The sequence below is a fragment of the Macrobrachium nipponense genome, chromosome 2, assembly GCF_015104395.2.
Source record: "Macrobrachium nipponense isolate FS-2020 chromosome 2, ASM1510439v2, whole genome shotgun sequence".
Classification (NCBI taxonomy): Eukaryota; Metazoa; Arthropoda; class Malacostraca; order Decapoda; family Palaemonidae; genus Macrobrachium; species Macrobrachium nipponense.
In genome coordinates, this window is record NC_087201.1 from 40,010,810 (window position 1) to 40,032,133 (window position 21,324).

Consider the following 21,324-nt stretch of genomic DNA (forward strand, 5'->3'; position numbering starts at 1 on the left):
GATTTTTAAAACTACATACTATCAAATTTATTTTAATGACAGCTCTTCACAAATAATAATAATAATAATAATAATAATAATAATAATAATAATAATAATAATAAAGCAGAATTATAGGCAACCATTTTTTGGACTGATCATCTTAAGTCGCAGAAGGGCTGTTGTGTTTTATTCATTTCATTCTAGTTAATAATTTTTTATAAATTCGCTCCATTATTATTATTATTATCTTGTTTCTATTTATTTATTTATTTTTGGAGACTATGGCCTTTTGGTTCACAATCTTTATTTGAAATACAGTCTGGTGTTGCAAATGTTTTCCATTTAAGTACATTGTAAACCTTTTTCTTTCAGTGACATTTTAGTTTCAAAAACTGATACAAATAATTATTAGACTCATGCCAATATGATATTGAATTTTTTTACTCAGAAGAGTTATATTGACATAACTAATTGCAATCCAGAGTTAAAAACTAATGTAATTTTTTGGTTTTATTATTACAGGTAATCTTAGCACCTTTGAGTAACTTGTATTAATATTCCTTTTTTCTATTAATGCAGCATGCATGTGGAGAGATTGTGTCCTTCTTCCAAATACCTCAGAGGGAATATAGGTCCTTAGAAAACGTTGCAAAGGATGCACTAAAGGATGTTGTTCACAATGGAAGAGCAGCACTGGAATATGCAATTGCAAGGCATAAAACAGTTAATCTTGATATTGATATCAAGAGTCCTTACATTGTGTTGCCAGAGCATGGGTCAATACAGAAAGGTGGTAATGTGTTAGTATTTGATATAGGTGGTTTAAAGGTGACAAGTGAAATTGGGGGTCAAACAATAGATCTTGAAGAGGCTACAAGAATGGAACTGGAAGAAAGATTATATGATCGACTGACAATCACAATATCGCAGCTTCAGGTGCTCTTTGCTGATTCTGGAGATGAATGGAGAGTCCACAGAGTTAGAGATGATTCTGATTCTCATCTGCTTCCAAGAGTTAGAGTCAAGATAGATCTTGCCAATAGTATACATCCTGAGTATAGACAACAACCTAGGCAAAAAATGGATATTCACATAACACCTTTAAAGCTTAACTTGTCTGACAGTAGACTTAGTCACTTAGTGGAATTTGCCCATCATTTGCCAACTCTACAAATGGGCATGTTTATTCCTGATAGTATGGATAACATGTACAGAGCAAATTGCAAAATTGATCTACACAACTGTTTGCTAGATTCCACCGTGTCTGAATTGTGCGGCATGAGGGACTGCCTCCTTGATAGGCTAAGAGAATTAAAGTTAGTTCCTGATTCTGCAGATGACCACTCAACTCCTCCCTTGCTCAGACATGTTCGCCCACTTTCATCTGCTGATACAATATCACAAACAAGCTTAGAACTTGAAAAATACTTCTCAGCTTCAGATAATAGCGATGATGAAGGAGAAGGCTGGAGCAAGCCAATGGATCTACCTGGATTTGAAGATAATACCTCCCCACAGAATATGATAACCGTTTTATCACGTTTTTGCATTGATGAAATAGTTATTGGCATATCACGTTCTAGTGACCATGGAGATAGACCTTATTTGATGGTTAGAGCTACTCATTTAGTTGTTGAATCAGCCATGATGGATTATGGACCAGCAGTTCAGGTTACTCTTAGCTCAGTTCATTTTGTTGATAAATATCATCATAGCCCTACAGGAGAATATCTAGAACTAATATCTTCACCACAGAAAGGAAATATTGCCACAGTATTATATCGCAAAGTTCGTGCCAACTGTCCGGATTTTAAGACTCATTTTCATTCTTGTGAACAAAGTCTTGTCTTTGACTTTGCAACCTTAAATGTTGTGTGGCATAGAGGTTCCATCATAACACTCACTAATTTCATGACAATGCTTGTAGCAAAGCTAGGCCACATAGAAAATCACTTCTCAAAGGTTAGGGTTCCAAATAGTTTAATAGAATGGTTAAACTCAGGCATTGAAGATCCACCAGTTCCTTCGGGAGCAACAAAGTGGTCTTTTGCAGCACATTTCAATTCACTTAATTTAAAACTCTGTGATAATGAATTGGATTTTTTGCAAGCTAAGGTTGGAGGTTTGCAAGGAGAATGCGTTTTCAAAGCAAATGAGAAAAAAGTCCTTCGAATCTGTCTCTCTGATTTGATTGTTGATGATATGTCAGATATTACTCTCCACTCAAGAATAGTTGAAATTGAAGAAGACCGCGTATTTGACATTAAGTTAGTTCACTTTAGTCCTGGTCATAAAGGAGTAGAAGAAATTGATACCTCGCCTCATGCAGTAAACCCAGATGCTTCTTTAAGAATAAGAGTTGGACGCATCCAGTGTGTATTCCTATGTAAGTTTTTAGCAGATCTTCAGAGGTTTATGGAGCCACTTATGAACAGAGAGGGAACTCAGGCTGTCCTCAAGCATGCCGAGAAAACTACAGAAGCAACAATTGGGGAACTTTTATCAGGAAGAAAACTTAGTCTTAGTGTTGATATTCATGCTCCAACTATTCTTGTACCTCAGAAATCAGATTCTCCTAGTTTACTAGTGCTTAATCTAGGGGATTTAAAAATTGACAATTTGTTCAAAGCAGCTCCTTGCGGTGGAGGGGGAGCTATAGAAAATGTTCTGATAGAATTAGGCCCTGTTCATGTGTGTCGTGCTGTAATGACTTTAGGAGGTGGACTAGAAATGCAGGAAGATATACTTGAACCTGCCACACTGAGAGCAGATGTCAAACGTTCCTTAATTCCGCAGTGTCGAGACCTTCTGTCATGGGATATTAGTGTTCACATGGGAGCCTTATGTATTAACCTTGGACAACGTGATCTAAATACCATATTGGCTGTGTTAACTCAGAACAAAGCAGAAGCTCAATTTTCAGATCCAAATATCCATTCTCAGCCTTTAACTCCCATCGATTTAGGAACCCCTGTTGCAGGAAGTGATGACAATATGGGTAAATTGCAAGCCTTTTTGACTCATTCAATTGACATTTATAGAATTGCAGATGCACTTGTATCTTTAGATGGACTCACAGTTACTTTATATACAGATATGGACGAAGTTCTTAGTTCACCTGTCCGTGATGCCGCAAGTGCTTTGTGTCGATTGGAGGTTGGAGAAATTGAAGTTCATGGAGATATGAACAGTGATCATAGTCTAGATATGCGATTAACTCTCCACTCTTGTGATTTATTTGATGTAAGAGCAGATAATAATCATATAATTAAGAAAATATTTGGTCACTATAACAGTGAAACTCGAATGACTTTCGGCAAATTTAGTGTTAGTGTTCCTCCTATGATGGATATCATGTACAAAGTTAGCCCAAGTGGAGATGCTGCTATTGAGGTAAGTGTGGAAAGAACTAGACTTAATGTGTCAGTAGGCTTTGCCTTAGCTTTATATAAATATGTTAATGATGCTATTCCAAGCACAGCAAGTACTAGTGGTGGAATTTTGAATCCAGGTTTTGTTGGAGACTTAGGAACAACTGTTGATGGTGTGCGAATTATACGCCGACCCCCAAGTTCCGTTGACAGCACAAGTGGGTACCTTTCTACTGTAACAAGCAACACAGATGATCAAAAAACTTTGTCTATATCTGTCAAAGTAAAAAGACCGGAAGTTGTTCTCTTTGCTGATCCTGAAGAACATGTCAGTCGAGTAATAGTAGTGAGGTGTGAAATTCATTTAGACTATTCACGGCATCCTGGGAATGAAAGCTTTCATGTATCCCTTGATGGGTTCCAAGTATTTGCTTCAATGTATTCACATCATGGCCAAAGTCCTTATGCTGTGATGGAGTCATTTGATGTTGAAGGATTGTGGGTCTTTCGCAGTGTAGAGGAGGGAGTCAGGGCAGAGATTAAAATGTCACTTGTACAAATGCATTTGAATCCTCCTGTAGTTCATCTTTTGATGGATGTAGCTGAAGAATTAAGCTTAAGTTTGCACCCACAGATGATGCCTTTCAAGTTACAGCTTCCATCAGCTGATATGGAAGACCTTTGGTCACCAAAACCTCTAACTGCTACTATATCTCCTACACACCCAGATGAAGAATTATACATCAAACCGGATTACCCATCAACCAAGCCCCAGCAGAAATTAGCTGTTAAATTACCAATGATATCAGTGTCATTTGAAAAACAGTCCCTCAAGTCTGCAGTACCTGTTCTTCTAATGAAAGTTGCTCTCACTGGTGAGATTAATGACTGGTCTAAGTTAATGTATACAAAAGCTGATGTTCAACTTCAGCTGTCATGCTACAATGAAGAGTTTGCCTCTTGGGAGCCAGTAATTGAACCTATCACTGAAAAGAATCAGACACAAAGACCTTGGGAAGCTCTTGTACGCACAGTGCAGAATCAAGCACAACCCATTGGTATCAAGCGTAATCACCCCAGTCCTCGTTACGACTCCATTGACAGCAATTCCACAAACAATAGGAGTAGTTACATAAGTTGCACAGTTGATGATGACTCTGACTCCTCAACCGATGAAGAATATCAAGATAATGAAATGGTCGTTCTCAAGCCTCATGCAACATCTAAAATGAAGAGATCCAATACCAAGAGGTCAACAGGGGATCTTGCAGGTAATTTTACTTGTTTTGTTGTTCGTGTATAAATAAGAAACTTCTTACTGTACTCAAAATATAATGCCAAGCATGATGTGTACTATTCAAAAGTTCAGGCATGTACCAGACAAAAGAAAATGCTAAATCACTTTTTCAGGTAAGTGTCCAGCCAGTATGGGAAACCTTTACCCTGTGCATGGTGATGTAAGGTTTTGTTGTCAGGCTTACAATTTTTGACATTATTGGTTTTTTTGCTTCCTGTTTCTTTATTTTCTCACAGTACAGTAACTTCAGTGGAACACTTTTGTGCTCATTAAGATTAGGTGTTATTATTTTGCAATACTATTCCTTGATGCATTTTGTTAAAATATGAGTGGGAGAGAAGAGATGAAATTTCCCCACCAAGGTCAAGGGCATTGGTCTTTAAATTGACATAACATGATACACCCATGTGAGCATGTGTTATATACATATATAAGTGGTATGAAGTCAGTAGCAATTACTCATAGAGTAAGCATATTGGAGTATGGAGACGTATTCTGTCCTTTATCCATTTATTAAGCACCGACGTTTCGTCTCTGCTTGATACATTTTCAAGGCTGAAATTGCATGTACATATCAGGTGCATTAAGCAGTAAAAGATATAGGGCTACACATTAAAACTTTACTAAAACCATAATTTAAACCCTATTTAAAGGTTTGTCATTTTAAAAAAATTTTATACTGTAATTTTTAAAAAGAAAAACCTTTAACTAGAATTTTAATTATGGGATTAGTAAACATTTAATGTGTATAGTTTTTACTGTTTATACAGAATTGATGTGTACTCGTAGTTTCAGCCTGGGAAATGTATCAAACAGATCCGAAATGCCAGAGCATAGTAAATGGATAAAGGACAGTATACGTCTCCATACTCAGCGATGCTGAACCAAGGCCTCGGCTTGGGCCACTCTATCAAGCCCGCCTCACTGTCTCTCACATGCTTACGCAATTGGGTATTGGGAGAGGTCGAGGAAGCAACTTGCTGACAAGAGCATTCGATTCTCATTCAATGTGCTCCAGATTTCTTCATGTTCAAAGCCCTTGCAGGAGTCTGAACAGGGAACCTCACCTTCGCCTCTTCGGGTACTTGACTAAGCACCATTTGAGTGGTTCAGGCTTGAGGCTGAGCACCTGTGGAGGTACTGGCCAGGAGAGTCGAAGCCCCTGAGTGATTCTTCCCTTTCTCTCATCCTGCTCCCTTACTGGCACGGGAAGATGAACCTCCATCAGTAGTAAGGGATGTGCGAATTTCCAAAGATGTTTGCACATTCAAGGTGTCTCAGTCAGACCGAAGCCTTGACACAGCACCAGCCTTTGAAGCATGCTTCTCCAGACTAATGTGGGCCTTGGGGCTGGTACCTCCACCTGCAGGTGTGGAAGAGCCGATGAGAGAACCCTCTGCTTCCTCCAGAAGGTTCATGTCAAGACTTCCTAGGAGGAGGAAAGGCGCCCTTCTTCTTTCTAGGCCAATAGGATTTGGAAGGAGGAGAAGACGAGGCAGGAGCTGACAACGGCAGCGAAAAAGACGACAATGACGATGGCCTTCTACGACTTCTTTTTTGTTACCTTTTTTAGGTACATTGCAAAGTCCTTCATCCAAGATGGGGGTTGTGACTCCAGAATTGGGTTTGCTTGGGCAACTGGCACTGGAGCAACCACCAGAGGCGGTCAATGCCCTACCATTACCGGTGCCTTAGCATGTGCAACAGGGCCCTGTGGAACATCGGACACAGTGATGATTGTTGGAGATGTCAAGAAGCCGGAGGGGAAGACGCACCAACTGACATTACCGGTAGAGATGCTGTAGTGCAAGTTAGTGCCGAGGGTGTTGTGGTAGTTGGGTGGTGGCAGTACACAAGGTGTGGCACCTTCACGAACACTGGAGTGGTGATGCTGGTGGTAGTGGGGGCCTCCACTATGTGGTAGCTACTTGAGCCACCAGGTTCATTAGCAAAACCTGCAGCGATGGGGTTCCTGCTAGATCCAGAGAATGCCACACCATCTGAGGGGTGCTCCTCCACCAAACCTGAAGAAAGGATAATTAGATCAGTGGAGGGAGTCACTAGTCGCTCCAAGGGAAAACCAGTTCCCTCTGAGCGATCTAAGACCTCCATATCAATGGCATCACGAATTCCCGTCCCCTCCCCATCCTCCCCGCTCAATGGCTTGGAAGAGAAGGAGGCCTCATCTGCGGAAGAGGGATCAGGTCAGGGAAGCTCACCAGGTGGCAGAAACCAGGATGAAAGGTCCGGCACCGAGGGAGTCGCAGGGGGCTTCAAACCCTCTGATGGTGCCCTGGTGCCCTTCCTCTGTGAAATTTCCTCCTAGCAAACCTCACCCATTGCTCAAAGGACCTTGAAACTCATTCACTACAAGTTAGGTACAGGCTGCAATCCTGCCCCTGCAAGATGTACAGAGAGCATGCGGATCGACATCCACAGACGATCTCCAATTATTTCCGCTCTTACCTCTACCCGCAGGGCACACGTTCTTGGGAAGGGAGGTTTTAGATGCGGCTCAGTAAAATCATGGGTTTGCATGTTGCAATTTACCAGTAACAACAGCAAACATACATAATGCACTGAATCATAAGAAAAAGGAACAGTCTCACCAAATACACAGTAAGGAAACAAAGCTAGCGACAGTAGAGCAGAGCGATGTAGCACACGTCTGAACTCAATGACGGCCGAAAGCAGAGTGGTGTGCATATGCTCGTGTGAGAGGGGCTCCCCCTCTGCCCGGGCAGTAGTTCAACTACCGAACTACCTTGCTATAAAAGTCTCACAGCCATTTCCAGCTTCCCCTAAAGTAATTCCTAATGAAAAGGACCGATTGTTTGTATGCCATGTAGGAACAAACAATAAATGCATCTTTTTCATGGATCTTTTGAAAAGTCTGCCCTACTTCATTATATCCAATAATATTGTATGTATTCTAATATTGATGTATTTTTAAAATACAAACAGCAATCAATGTTTTGGTTTGGAAATCAGCTGAGAGTGATTGCGAGGTAAGTTCGTGTCGCCTTATTTAACTCAATTCAGAGCAAATTTTCATGCTTCTAGTTAGAGTAAGTGAATCTCCAGATATATTTATATTGGACAAGGTTATTTTTTGTTATACGAAATGTTTTTAAGTCGATATGTGACTAAAATACATCTTGTTGTGAATTAAATTTAGATTTTTTCATTAATACATGGCGTTGGGGCATGTTTTTTATGTAAAAATAACAACAGATTCCATTCGCTACTTTTGCTTTACATATATATCTTTTGGCAGTGGCTATGGGTCAAGAATTCCGGACCTAGCAGACCAGCACTATTGACATGGCACACACCGGACTTTTAAGGGGAGAGTTATTGGTCTGGAATTAGTTTCCGTACCTTATTGTTTTGTGTTCTTGACAATGCAAGCAGTAACCCCGTACAAACGGATTTCTGGGCTCAGCTCGTGTCGCTGCGCGAAATATCCTTTAATCTATTATTTCTAGGGTAAATGTACTAACACATACCAGAGAATAAATAAATAAAGAAAAAGGTCAGTATAACTGACTCGCTCACCCTCCCAGAGGGTGTCGGTATGAACGCTATGGCGAGTGAGACCACTACCACGAGCCAAATGCCAATAGAATTCTCCCACTACAAAATCCCCCAAGAGGAGAGCCGACCCACAGAGTGGGCAGCACCTACTACTACTACTCCATCCCATGCTGCCGACTGCTGCGCCTCTGGTGGCCATCCTTTTCAGTTAGCGCACACGATACACACGTGCCATTTTCTTCTCTGTGTTTTTTGTGCCCTTTCCTTTGGATTTTATTACCATGGAGCGTGCAGCCATCGCAGCAGCTAAGTTAAGTACTCAGTGTTTATTGCTAATTGGTTTTTTCCGGCCCTGAGCACGTATTTGCCGTTTTTTAGGTATAAATACGAACTCTAGGTCGGAAGCAGGGCAGCATGGTTCTGCCTCGTGGTGGGTCCGTTCTGGGTCGCCCATACCCAGAACATCCCCTTGCTTATGTACGCTCTATTTTATTTATCCGCTTTGTTTAGGGTACGGTCTACACGGTTTTGTCATGCATGCATGTCTTTTACCTTATGTAGGCTGCTAGGACGAATTGTAGGAAACATGTCCTACAAGAAGCAACTATTCGGCACGAGCCGAATAGGTTACTTGCGTCAAGCATCTGGGGAGCAGACCTCTTCCCAGAAGCGATGGTGAAGGAGGTTCAGTCAGAGGCTACGAGATTGAACCAGAGCCTTAAGGACCGTTGGGGTCTTACGGCCAAGAGACGACAAGATCTAGCAGCTAAGGGTAAGGGTCAAAGGAAACCTAGACGTTTCCAGCCCTACCAGAAAAAGCAGCCACGCTTTTCTCAGCAAGTTCCGGCTGTTCCCTTGGTGCAAACAGCCCAACCTTCCACCTCAAAGGCTCAATCACAGCCGATTTACGTTATCTCCCCTCAGCCTCAGCCCTCCACCTCTTACGCCCTCTCTCCAGCTTACAACCAAGCCTTCGAGAGTCAAGCTTCACAGAAGTATGACCGCTCGGGTAAGGGAGGCAGAGGTAAGCGATCCTTTCGTGGGAGAGGATCGGGAGGTCCCTTTAATAGGGGAAAACATTTCAGGGGAGGCCGAGGAGGCTACCAGAACCAATGAGGAATTTCAGGTAGGAGGGAGGCTGTTTCACTTTCGCCACCGGTGGAACTTCAGCAAGTGGGCTCAGAGCATTGTGTCAAAAGGCCTGGGTTGGAGCTGGTTAACGAACCCACCCCCATCCAGACCTTTCCACCAACTTCCTTCCAAGGAATTGACGGAGTATGCGGAGGATCTCCTTCAGAAAGGAGCTATAGCGAGAGTCAAAAGGTTAAAATTTCAAGGACGCTTGTTCAGCGTGCCAAAGAAAGGCTCACAAAAAAGAAGGGTAATCTTAGACTTGTCCCGCTTAAACTTAGCCATTCGCTGCGACAAGTTCAAGATGCTCACGATCTCGCAGGGTGCGGACCTTACTTCCCCGTGGGGCCGTCACCACCTCTATCGATCTTACAGACGCTTACTATCATATCCCTATTGCAAGACACTTCCGTCCGTATCTGGGCTTCAAGATAGGAGACCAGACATTCTCCTTCAAGGTAGTTCCTTTCGGGCTCAACGTAGCACCCAGGGTGTTTACGAAGCTGGCGGAAGTAGTAGTTCAAACAACTCAGATCGCAAGGGATTATGGTAGTAGCGTATCTCGACGATTGGTTGATCTGGGCTTCAACAGTCGAGGAATGCAACAGAGCAACACTGAAAGTAATTCAGTTCCTGGAATATCTAGGCTTCAAGATAAACAGGACCAAGTCAAGACTCACCCCAGAGTCAAACTTTCAGTGGCTAGGCATTCAATGGAATCTATCCTCCCATACTTTGTCGATTCCATCATCCAAAAGTAAAGGAAATAGCGAAGTCAGTCAAACAATTTTCTGAGTCACAAACTGGCATCAAGAAGATCCCAGGAAAGGATCTTGGGTTCTCTCCAGTTTGCATCAGTGACGAACATCTTAATGAAAGCCAAACTGAAAGACCTAACCAGAATCTGGCGCTCACGAGCAAATGTCAGGTCCAGGGACAAATTATCCTCAGTCCCTCTGATTCTAAAGAATCGACTCCGGCCGTGGGCGAAAGTCAAGAACTTGTCGGTGTCAGTGCCCCTTCAGTTTCCTCCACCAGGGATCACCATCCACACAGACGCGTCATTAAGCGGTTGGGGAGGATATTCCCAGTTCAAAAAGGTTCAAGGAACGTGGTCACCTCAGTTCCGTCAGTTCCATATAAACGTACTGGAAGCAATGGCAGTGTTCTTGACTCTAAAAAGGTTACGCCCGCCAAAGTACTCCCACATAAAGCTAGTCCTGGACAGCGCAGTGGTGGTACATTGTGTAAACAGAGGAGGCTCCAAGTCACGTCATCTAAATCATGTCATGATAGCCATCTTCTCCTGGCGGACAAGTTCAGTTGGCATCTCTCCTCCACTCATATAGCTGGAGTGAGAAACGTCATAGCAGATGCTCTATCCCGATCAGTACCTCTAGAGTCGGAATGGTCACTGGACAACAGTTCGTTCCAATGGATTCTTCAGAGAGTTCCAGGTCTACAGGTGGATCTCTTCGCATCTCAAGCGAACCACAAACTCCCGTGTTATGTGGCCCCCAACCTGGACCCTCTGGCCTATGCCACGGACGCCCTGGCTCTAGACTGGAACAACTGGGAGAAGATTTATGTCTTTCCTCCGGTGAATCTTCTCATGAAAGTCTTAAACAAACTCAGGACATTCAAGGGTCAAGTGGCTCTAGTAGCCCCAGACTGGCCGAAGAGCAATTGGTACCCTCTCATTCTGGAACTGGGTCTTCGCCCTCTTCGGATCCCCAATCCCAGGCTCTCCCAGTCAGTACAAACGAAGACTGTGTTCGCTTCCTCAGGGATTCTCAAAACCCTAACTTTATGGATTTCATGAAGTTTGCAGCAAAAAGGGATGCGAATATTGACCCTCAGAATATTCTCTTCTTGGAATCCGATAAAAGAGATTCAACTTTGAGACAGTATGATGCTGCTGTCAAAAAGTTAGCAACCTTCCTGAAAGAATCAGATATTAGAATCATGACAATCAATTCAGCTATATCCTTTTTCAGATCCTTATTTGAAAAAGGCTTAGCAGCTAGCACAATTACGACAAACAAGTCAGCCTTGAAAAAGATTTTTCAATTTGGGTTCAACATAGACTTGACAGATTCCTACTTCTCGTCTATTCCCAAGGCATGTGCTAGACTTAGACCTTCGGTAAGGCCTACGTCAGTATCATGGTTCTTAAACGATGTTTTAAAGCTGGCTTCAGAAACCAATAATGACACATGCTCGTTTATAATGCTCTTAAGAAAAACCCTATTTTTATTAAGCTTGGCCTCAGGAGCTAGAATTTCAGAACTGTCGGCGTTATCCAGAGATCCGGATCATATTCAGTTCCTTCCCACAGGGGAAGTGCTACTTTCTCCGGAACGTAGCTTTATAGCAAAGAATGAAGATCCTTTGATGAGGTGGGAACCATGGAAGGTACTACCCCTTCCACAAGATCTATCTCTTTGCCCAGTTTCAGCCTTACGAGCCTTTCTATCTAGGACCTCCTCATCCTCATCGGGTCCTCTCTTTAAGAGAGAAAAAGGTGGCACTTTATCTATTAAAGGCATCAGGCAACAAATCCTGTACTTCATTAAACAAGCCAATCCTGACTCTTTCCCAAAAGCACATGAGGTCAGGGCAGTAGCCACCTCAATTAACTATTTCCAACATATGAACTTCGATGAGTTGAAAAAGTATACTGGATGGAAATCGCCGACAGTGTTCAAACGTCATTACTTAAAGTCCTTGGAAGCTCTGAAATTTTCAGCAGTTGCAGCGGGGAACATAGTTTCCCCTGACTCTGACTAATCTTTAGTAGAAGATCCAGTCCTCCTTTCTACCTGCCTCACCCAACAGTTCGTCTATTCCTGCCTTGTTCATTTACGATCACCTTGTGTCTTAGCTGCTTTTATGATGTTATAGTGGGTTTTGTCCCTTATTTTTTCTTTTTGCTAGGGGACACTCACATTTGATGGTGATTATTGATCTCGTGGATGTCATCTCCTTATTTTTATGCTAGGAGATACATCTTATTATAATGGTTACGGGTTTTGTATATTAAGTCATATACATTCCTTTATATATTATTATTGTTGAGTTTGTTTTATTCAACTTTTATGTTAATTGCTTTAGAATGTTTTGATACATAGCTTTACACAGATACCATTTTTGTACATATATGACATATTTCTCCTGTATATATGTATATTACCTTAAGTTAAGAAATATTATTAGAATTAAGTGTAATTTAAAGCAATATTCTATTTTGTATCACTGTGTATATGTATCCTTATTAGCAATTATATTCGTTTATTTTTATTTTATCTTTTATTTGAGACCTCTTTGTATTTTGTTGAATTCTTTACAATCTTGTGCTATTTCTCTGGTACGATTTCGCGCAGCGACACGAGCTGAGCCCAGAAAAGGGATTTTGACGTAAGGAAAAATCTATTTCTGGGCGATTGGCTCGTGTCGCCAGCGAAATATCCTTTAATCTATTATTTCTAGGGTAAATGTACTAACACATACCAGAGAATAAATAAATAAAGAAAAAGGTCAGTATAACTGACTCGCTCACCCTCCCAGAGGGTGTCGGTATGAACGCTATGGCGAGTGAGACCACTACCACGAGCCAAATGCCAATAGAATTCTCCCACTACAAAATCCCCCAAGAGGAGAGCCGACCCACAGAGTGGGCAGCACCTACTACTACTACTCCATCCCATGCTGCCGACTGCTGCGCCTCTGGTGGCCATCCTGAAGTTAGCAGACAATCTTGGCGATGGGATGGGTAGGGCGGGATTTCGCTGGCGACACGAGCCAATCGCCCAGAAATAGATTTTTCCTTACGTCAAAATCCCTTTTTTGGTCCGGAACTTGTACTCGTATGAATGGATGTACCGTTTTGTTGCTCCTCCATGAATGCAGCAGAAAACTACCTCTGCAAACTGCAAGGCTTGATTTGCTGTTTCAAGCAAAGAACGTAAATCACTGGAGTGGAGTTCTCTCTGCCGAGCGTGTGACTTGGGCAGCCATATTGAAAGGTCACTGCCCAGCTCATAGTACTATACTTTGTTACCATTATTATTTTTACTATTATTATTTTTCTCTTTTTTACTATTATTATCTTATTATTACTAATAATAGTATTACTAATAATAGTACTATTATTATTATTATTATTGGACCCAGTTTCACAGATAAAAATTACCTTAAAAAACAGGTTGGCCTAAACATCTGTTCTTGGATCGAAGTAGTATCTAGCATAAATGTTCTTGTAAATTACAAGACTTTCTTTGCATATAGTCACTAAACACTAAATAAACAGTAATGTACAATCACTAAACACTAACATTTACAATACACTTACACTCACACTATACACTCACACTCACTAAACACACACTAACTATACACTCACTCACACTCACTAAACACACACTAAATATACACTCACACTCACTTAACATCTCACACTCAATAGTCTCACTCAGTAAACATTCACTAAACACTCCCTTAAGCCTAAACATTCATTAAATACTGAACAATCAATAAGCATTCACTAAGCACTCACTATACACTAAACACTCACTAAGTAGCCACTGTACACTGAACACTCACTAAACATGCGGTTGTCCATAGTAAAACAGCTGCTTCTCGTCCTGTTGTTTATGGCTCTACGCATTTATACATCGAGTATAACGCTACTAACAATACTTTTACTTTTTTAACTTACTTAACTGATGTACATGTTAGGGGCTGTCTTATTGATTTTTGTTGATGAAATCTCACCAACGCATAGGATATGGATTGGATTTTGGAAATAGCTATTTGAAGCCACAGCCTAATTGGCAAAATTATGCTCTGATGTTTAATGTTGATCATTAAAGCACTTATCAGAGTAAATTAAAGAAGTTTAAAGGGAAACTTAGTTAAATCTAACAGGCTCGTAGATAGAGGCTAGTAAAACGTCATTACTGTAAATCCTCCCACTCATGGATACTGTAGTATGACGTACTTTATTTGATCATGACCTCTATAGGCGCTCTACTAGCCTGTTTAAGTAGCACGGAAAAAGCCGCTATTTGGAAAATAGAGAGGAATCTTTACAGGTGTAATGCTGCTGAAGTAGCCATTACTTTTAGTTAAGTGTGCTTGAGAGAGGGTCTGCTTCCTAAGTATATTATTATTATTATTATTTATTTTTTTTTTTTTTTTGCTCTATCACAGTCCTCCAATTCGACTGGGTGGTATTTATAGTGTGGGGTTCCGGGTTGCATCCTGCCTCCTTAGGAGTCCATCACTTTTCTTACTATGTGTGCCGTTTCTAGGATCACACTCTTCTGCATGAGTCCTGGAGCTACTTCAGCCTTTAGTTTTTCTAGATTCCTTTTCAGGGATCTTGGGATCGTGCCTAGTGCTCCTATGATTATGGGTACGATTTCCACTGGCATATCCCATATCCTTCTTATTTCTATTTTCAGATCTTGATACTTATCCATTTTTTCCCTCTCTTTCTCTTCAACTCTGGTGTCCCATGGTATTGCGACATCAATGAGTGATACTTTCTTCTTGACTTTGTCAATCAACGTCACGTCTGGTCTGTTTGTACGTATCACCCTATCCGTTCTGATACCATAGTCCCAGAGGATCTTTGCCTGATCGTTTTCTATCACTCCCTCAGGTTGGTGCTCGTACCACTTATTACTGCAAGATAGCTGATGTTTCTTGCACAGGCTCCAGTGGAGGGCTTTTGCCACCGAATCATGCCTCTTTTTGTACTGGTTCTGTGCAAGTGCCGAGCATTCACTTGCTATGTGGTTTATGGTTTCATTTTTCGTATTGCACTTCCTACATGTGGGAGAGATGTTATTTCCGTCTATCGTTCTTTGAACCTATCTGGTTCTTAGGGCCTGATCTTGTGCCGCTGTTATCATTCCTTCAGTTTCCTTCTTTAGCTCTCCCCTCTGTAGCCATTGCCAATTGTCATCGCTGGCTAGTTCTTTAGTCTGTCTCATGTATTGTCCGTGCATTGGTTTGTTGTGCCAGTACCTGTTCTGTCTGTCTTTCTCCTGTCTCTGTATATTTCTGGGTCTTCGTCTACTTTTATTAGTCCTTCTTCCCATGCACTCTTTAGCCACTCGTCTTCACTGGTTTTCAGATATTGCCCCAGTGCTCTATTCTCGATGTTGATGCAGTCCTCTATACTTAGTAGTCCTCTCCCTCCTTCCTTTCGTGTTATGTATAGTCTGTCCATATTTGCTCTTGGGTGTAGTGCTTTGTGTATTGTCATATGTGTCATGGTTTTCTGATCTATGGTGCGGAGTTCTGCCTTCGTCCATTCCACTATTCCTGCGCTGTATCTGATTACTGGCACTGCCCATGTGTTTATGGCTTTTATCATATTTCCGGCGTTGAGTTTTGACTTGAGTATCGCCTTGAGTCTCTGCATATATTCTTTCCTGATCGTGTCCTTCATCTCTTGGTGTTTTATATCCCCTCCTTCCATTATTCCCAGGTATTTGTATCCTGTCTCATCTATGTGTTTGATGTTGCTCCCATCTGGTAGCTTTATCCCTTCAGTTCTCGTTACTTTGCCTTTTTGTATGTTGACTAAGACGCATTTTTCTATTCCAAACTCCATCCTGATGTCCCCAGATACAATCCTTACAGTTTGGATTAGGGTATCTATTTCCTTGATGCTCTTACCATACAGCTTGATGTCGTCCATGAACATCAGATGGTTGATTCTGTTGCCTCTTTTCTTGAGTTGGTACCCGGCATCCATCTTCTGTAGTACTTTTGTCATGGGAATCATGGCTACTACGAAGAGTAGTGGGGACAGTGAGTCGCCCTGGAAGATCCCTCTCCTGATATTAACCTCTGCTAGTCTTATTCCAGAGCTTGTAAGTATTGTATTCCAGTTGCGCATTGTATTTTTGAGGAAGCTGATGGTATTTTCCTCTGCCCCATATATTTTCATGCATTCTATTAGCCATGTGTGTGGTATCATGTCGAAGGCTTTCTTATAGTCTATCCATGCCATGCTTAGGTTGGTTTTCCTTCTCCTACTGTTCTTCATTACCATTTTGTCTATCAGGAGCTGGTCTTTTGTGCCCCTACACTTCCTTCTGCAGCCTTTCTGTTGGTGGGGGATGGTGTTGTCTCTCTAGGTAGTTGTATAGCCTTCATGATGATACCTGTTAGTAAACTTCCACATTATTGGTAGGCAGGTGATAGGCCTGTAGGTACTGGCTATATTTCCCTTACTTTTGTCTTTTTGTACTAAGGATGCTCTTCCTGTGGTCATCCATTTGGGTGCTTGGTGATTTGAGATACAATGCTGGAGTTGTTCTGCTATTCGTGGGTGTAGGGCCTTGAAGTTTTTGAGCCAGTATCCATGGACTTCATCGGGACCTGGGGCTTTCCAGTTTGGCATTTTCTTTAGTTGGTGTCTGACTGTGTCTGTCGTGATGTCTGTGAATCTTTGTTTTATTCTCCTTGTTTCTTCTTCTTTGACTTCCTGGAGCCATGTTGCATGTTTGTTGTGTGATACCGGATTGCTCCATATTTTTTCCCAGAGTCTCTTACTTGGTTCGGCTTCAGGAATTTCTGGGTGGTTGTCTTCCCCTCTTAGTTGGCTGTATAGTCTTTTCTGGTTGGTTCCGAAATATTATTATTATTATTATTATTATTATTATTATTATTATTATTATTATTATTATTATTATTATTATTATTATTATTATTATTATTGTTATTATTATTATTATTATATAAATGCAGGTATATTAATAGTATATAAACAAAAATAAAAACTCAATATAAGGGTACAAGAGAATAAATGCAATGAGCAGTAACTGCAACACAAGCAAAGTCTTTCTTGTACATCAAATATACCATGATATCTATCTTTCATATACCAATAGTGAACATTGATAAGCTTTTTGACCCATCTTTTGTTGTCCTCCAAAGGATTCTTTGGGATCCTTTTTCATTTGTATCATAAAGGATGATTTCTTTCATGGCCAACTAGTACTCCTGCAGAAGGAAATATGATGAACTCTTTCTATCCTGTAGATAACAATGTCGGGGTGGGAGCAGAGTTCTATGACAGGATTGACATACTGTTGATGGAGTATTATTCTGTTGAATGGACAGCCTCTGATTCTCCTGGACTTACTGAGGATAGTTGCTTGTAAAAGGGACCCTTGTTATTGAAATCTTCCCATCATCCTTGAGATCAAGGACATTACCCAGGAAGCTCTCAAGTTGGAGGGAGAACCTGGATAGAATGTGGCAGTTGAGCCTAAGATTGAGTGTTTCGTCTTGGTCATTGGTAAGATGATCCCAGCTAATTCATTGAAGATCTTCTTGTGGACTGTCTACAGTTTGCCTCTGCTGAGTTTTATCAGTTTCTGGGAGCTTCTCCTCTTAGTACCTTCTTGGTGGTGGCATAAATGTATATCAAGTGACTCATTAATTCCTCTTGGGTCTCTTTAGACATTAGTGGAGGTCCAGAGTTTGCTAAGGAATGCTTTCCTTTTCTTTAGCTTCCTCGGCACTTTTTCCTTTTTTTTTCTGGATAGATATCTAGATTTTCTGGAGGGTTTTGCTGCCATGCGGTAGCAAACATCAGGATCATGCAAATGGACATCCTTGTACTTGGGGAAATTCCTTTTAGACAGTTCTTTCAAGCTGATGGAAAGTATTGTTTGTAGTGTCCCTTTGGCCCATAGCTGCACCCACATGATAACCTTTTACTTTACCTCTGTTCCTATTTTCTTTCTTACATCTTGCTGTCCAACCACTCCAACCCTGTCTTTTCATCTCAAGCACCGAATGTCTGAAACTGCCCCTGTGCTTGACCTTATAGCCAAATTTTCATACATGTAAATATTTAACACTTGAAAAAAAAATTAACAATCACTTAAGGAGAACCTTGTGTTGAAAGGTATCAACTGGGACAAAAGATTCTGAAAGAAGCATTTTATACAAATTTTGTGAGTCAAAAAATGTTGGTTGGCCAGTCTGCAAACAAGAATGGGGATTAGTGGGAATCGTAAGACAAGAGATGTTGATGGTCTTCATGTAATGATGAGATTATATCACGAGCTGTCAGCTGGTAGAAGGGGAAAGGTGACAGTGTCTCCATGTTCTTTGAGTAGCACCTGGTGGTTCCATAGGTGATTTAATGTTTGTGATATGAAAGTTTTTTCTTTTTTTTGTACTCAAACCCCAAGGATGGACAGGGATCTTGGGGTCATATTGTAGTCTCTTAGTTTGGTCTATGCTTCTAGTACCTCCCATAATAGACAATGACCATGTGCTTGTCACTATAGTGCAGCTTAATGGCAATTCTGAATGTGGCATGACAGTCTCTTCTACAGTCACGTATGGATCATCCCAATATATGATTTAATGTTTGTGATATGAAAGTGTTTTCTTTTTTTTTTGTACTCAAACCCCAAGGATGGACAGGGATCTTGGGGTCATATTGTAGTCTCTTAGTTTGGTCTATGCTTCTTGTACCTCCCATAATAGACAATGACCATGCTTGTCACTATAGTGCTGCTTAATGGCAATCCTGAATGTGGCATGACAGTCTCTTCTACAGTCACGTATGGATCATCCCAATATATGAAGTTTATTGAGAGTCACAATGACATTAATATTTATATAATGTACTAGGTTATTTTGGAATTGGGTGGATGTGAGCATATTCTCTTTGGCAAGTGATGTAATATATGATAGTTTTTGCATGTAATACTTGATGGTTTTTACATTCATTGTAATGCCAGCAGGATGGATGTTAGCAGTTACAACATGGTCTTAAATACCCTATATTTATTCAAGCTTTGGTTTTTAAAAGAAATGGGATTTTTCCATAATTAGGGTTTATCGGCCATGCAACCTCAGATTTTTTATGATTATTGTTTATAGTGTAATCATTCGCAACAATTTGTGAAATTTTAGCCATAGAATGTAAACCAATTTTTTCAAGTTGTGATATATCCACATCACCATATGTGTACATATATGATAAATCACATTATGTGTTCATGTAATATATCTGAAACTGAGAATACAAAGATAGCTAAAAGCATAATCCAGGATCATGATCAAAGATATTGGTTCTACTCACAGGTTACCCATTGGATTCCGATTCTGAAACTGAGGATGGCCTCCTTCACAAAATCTCGAGTGCGTTTTCACACATGTTCTCCAGTGACTCCGAGGGCTCAGAAGATGCAAATAGCAGTGACGAGGAGGCAAAACACAGAGTTAAGAAGGGAGATTGTCCAGAGCCAAAGTCAGGAGAGTCATCAGGGGATGGACCTGAGTCACAAGAAGATGTTGATGGCGGGGTTTTTGGTCCTCCCAGAATAGTGCCAGGTGAGGTTGTCCTAAATATCAGTGAAGAATCATGTGAGACTGCCCTGGATAGCAGACTAGAATAGTGCATCTGAGATGGCCCTAGATATCAGTCTGATTTGCATTCTACAAGGAAATGATACAGGGTAATTTAGTGGTATATAGAGGACTGATAAGCAGCAGGCTATATGCTTCCAATGAAACAGTTTTTCCTCATTTGAGATATCTATAGCTAGAAAGTGGAGATATTTTTAAGAATATGTGTTTGAGCTGCAGGAAATAAATATTTTGAAATCCTTAGGACAGAAATTTAAACAGAATAAAACATTTTAGTTAACTTCAAGTTTGTAGAATCATTCTTCACTTTCCTCTGTAATTCTATCCATAGTATCCTGAATGACATGTAAAAAGATTTTTTAGAAAATGTTATACTTTCCAGCTCCAAATAAAGAAGAGTTTGCAACTACAATGCCAATCAAGTAACTAAGACCTGTTATACAAACAATTAAAAGTTACTCTGAATGCAAAAAATATAATAAAACTTGTCTGTTTAGCCAGATAAATACAAAACTCTGTATTAATACAGTATCTGCATTTTGAGTTACTGTACCTTGTAATTTAAATTATCATGATAAATAAATTTTACAACTAACAAAAAATAGATCACTTTTGTATTTAGAGGGTAGAAAATGAAAAATACTTCATTTTGTTCAGCAGCACTGTATATAAAACAAAATTCAATAAACCTATAAACTGATGCCACATTTTTTACGGTTACTGTTGAATCAGGCGGCATTATTCTGTTATTGTGAAGCTCACACCATCTAGATTCATCACTTTTAATCCAAAGAGTATTCCTGCATTTCATTAACAAGGCAGCTTGTCCATCTTTTTTTTATTTGAAGATTATTCGGTATCTACATTCAGCTAAAATAGTGTCACTGTAATCTGAGAATGCGACATAAAATCTTAATCATGTGAACATTTATCCTTGAACTTTAGATAGTGTTGACCAGGACTCTGAAGATGCAGAAACGGGAGAACTTTCAACATGTATTTTTGTTGATTCAAGAGATAGCCTGGAGTTCTCCATTACACCTCGCATCATGATGTCTGTGTATAATCTTGTATCCCACTACTTAAATAAGCCACCAGATCCTCAGCCAATTGTAACATCAGCTGGACCCTGCATTAGGGAATTAACAGTTGTCAATGAGATTGGTCCCAACTCTAAAGTTACTGTCATGACTCAGATAGAGGTGGGTAGCAATTTGACATGCTTATCAACTTTAGTAGATGTGTCATTCAGTTTGAAACTTTATGATAAAAAAATAATGGCTGGATATACCTACATGTTATTTTAACTGAATTATACAGTTCACAGAATAAACAAAGTCGTTGTTAACTAGTAGTCTCAGTTTTACAATGAAGGCAACATCACTCATAGTACAATATATATCATAGTACGTTATATATTAATTTGTGCTTTTTTTTAAGGAGAATGGTGTATCTAAGCTAGAAGCTCTTGCCTCATCCAAGTACCAAGAACCTGATTCCTTACCTTCCAGCCCTGCTTCTGGAAAGAGCAGAAGTCGTGAAGGTTCTGTTTCAGATGATGACTCTTGTACTGATGGGTAAGTATATGATTAG

The 21,324-nt window shown here is 40.5% G+C and overlaps 1 protein-coding gene across 5 annotated transcripts in view; it reads left to right on the forward strand.

Moving 5' to 3' along the window:
- LOC135220542 (intermembrane lipid transfer protein VPS13A-like) overlaps nucleotides 1-21,324 on the forward strand; it is a 311,374-nt gene that overhangs the window by 114,627 nt on the left and 175,423 nt on the right. For all 5 annotated transcript variants that reach the window (XM_064257729.1, XM_064257731.1, XM_064257732.1 and 2 more), the window contains exons 13-16: nucleotides 562-4,624; nucleotides 19,447-19,695; nucleotides 20,677-20,933; nucleotides 21,172-21,308. In XM_064257729.1, coding sequence (XP_064113799.1) covers nucleotides 562-4,624; nucleotides 19,447-19,695; nucleotides 20,677-20,933; nucleotides 21,172-21,308 — 4,706 coding nt within the window. The remainder of the gene's footprint in view (nucleotides 1-561; nucleotides 4,625-19,446; nucleotides 19,696-20,676; nucleotides 20,934-21,171; nucleotides 21,309-21,324) is intronic.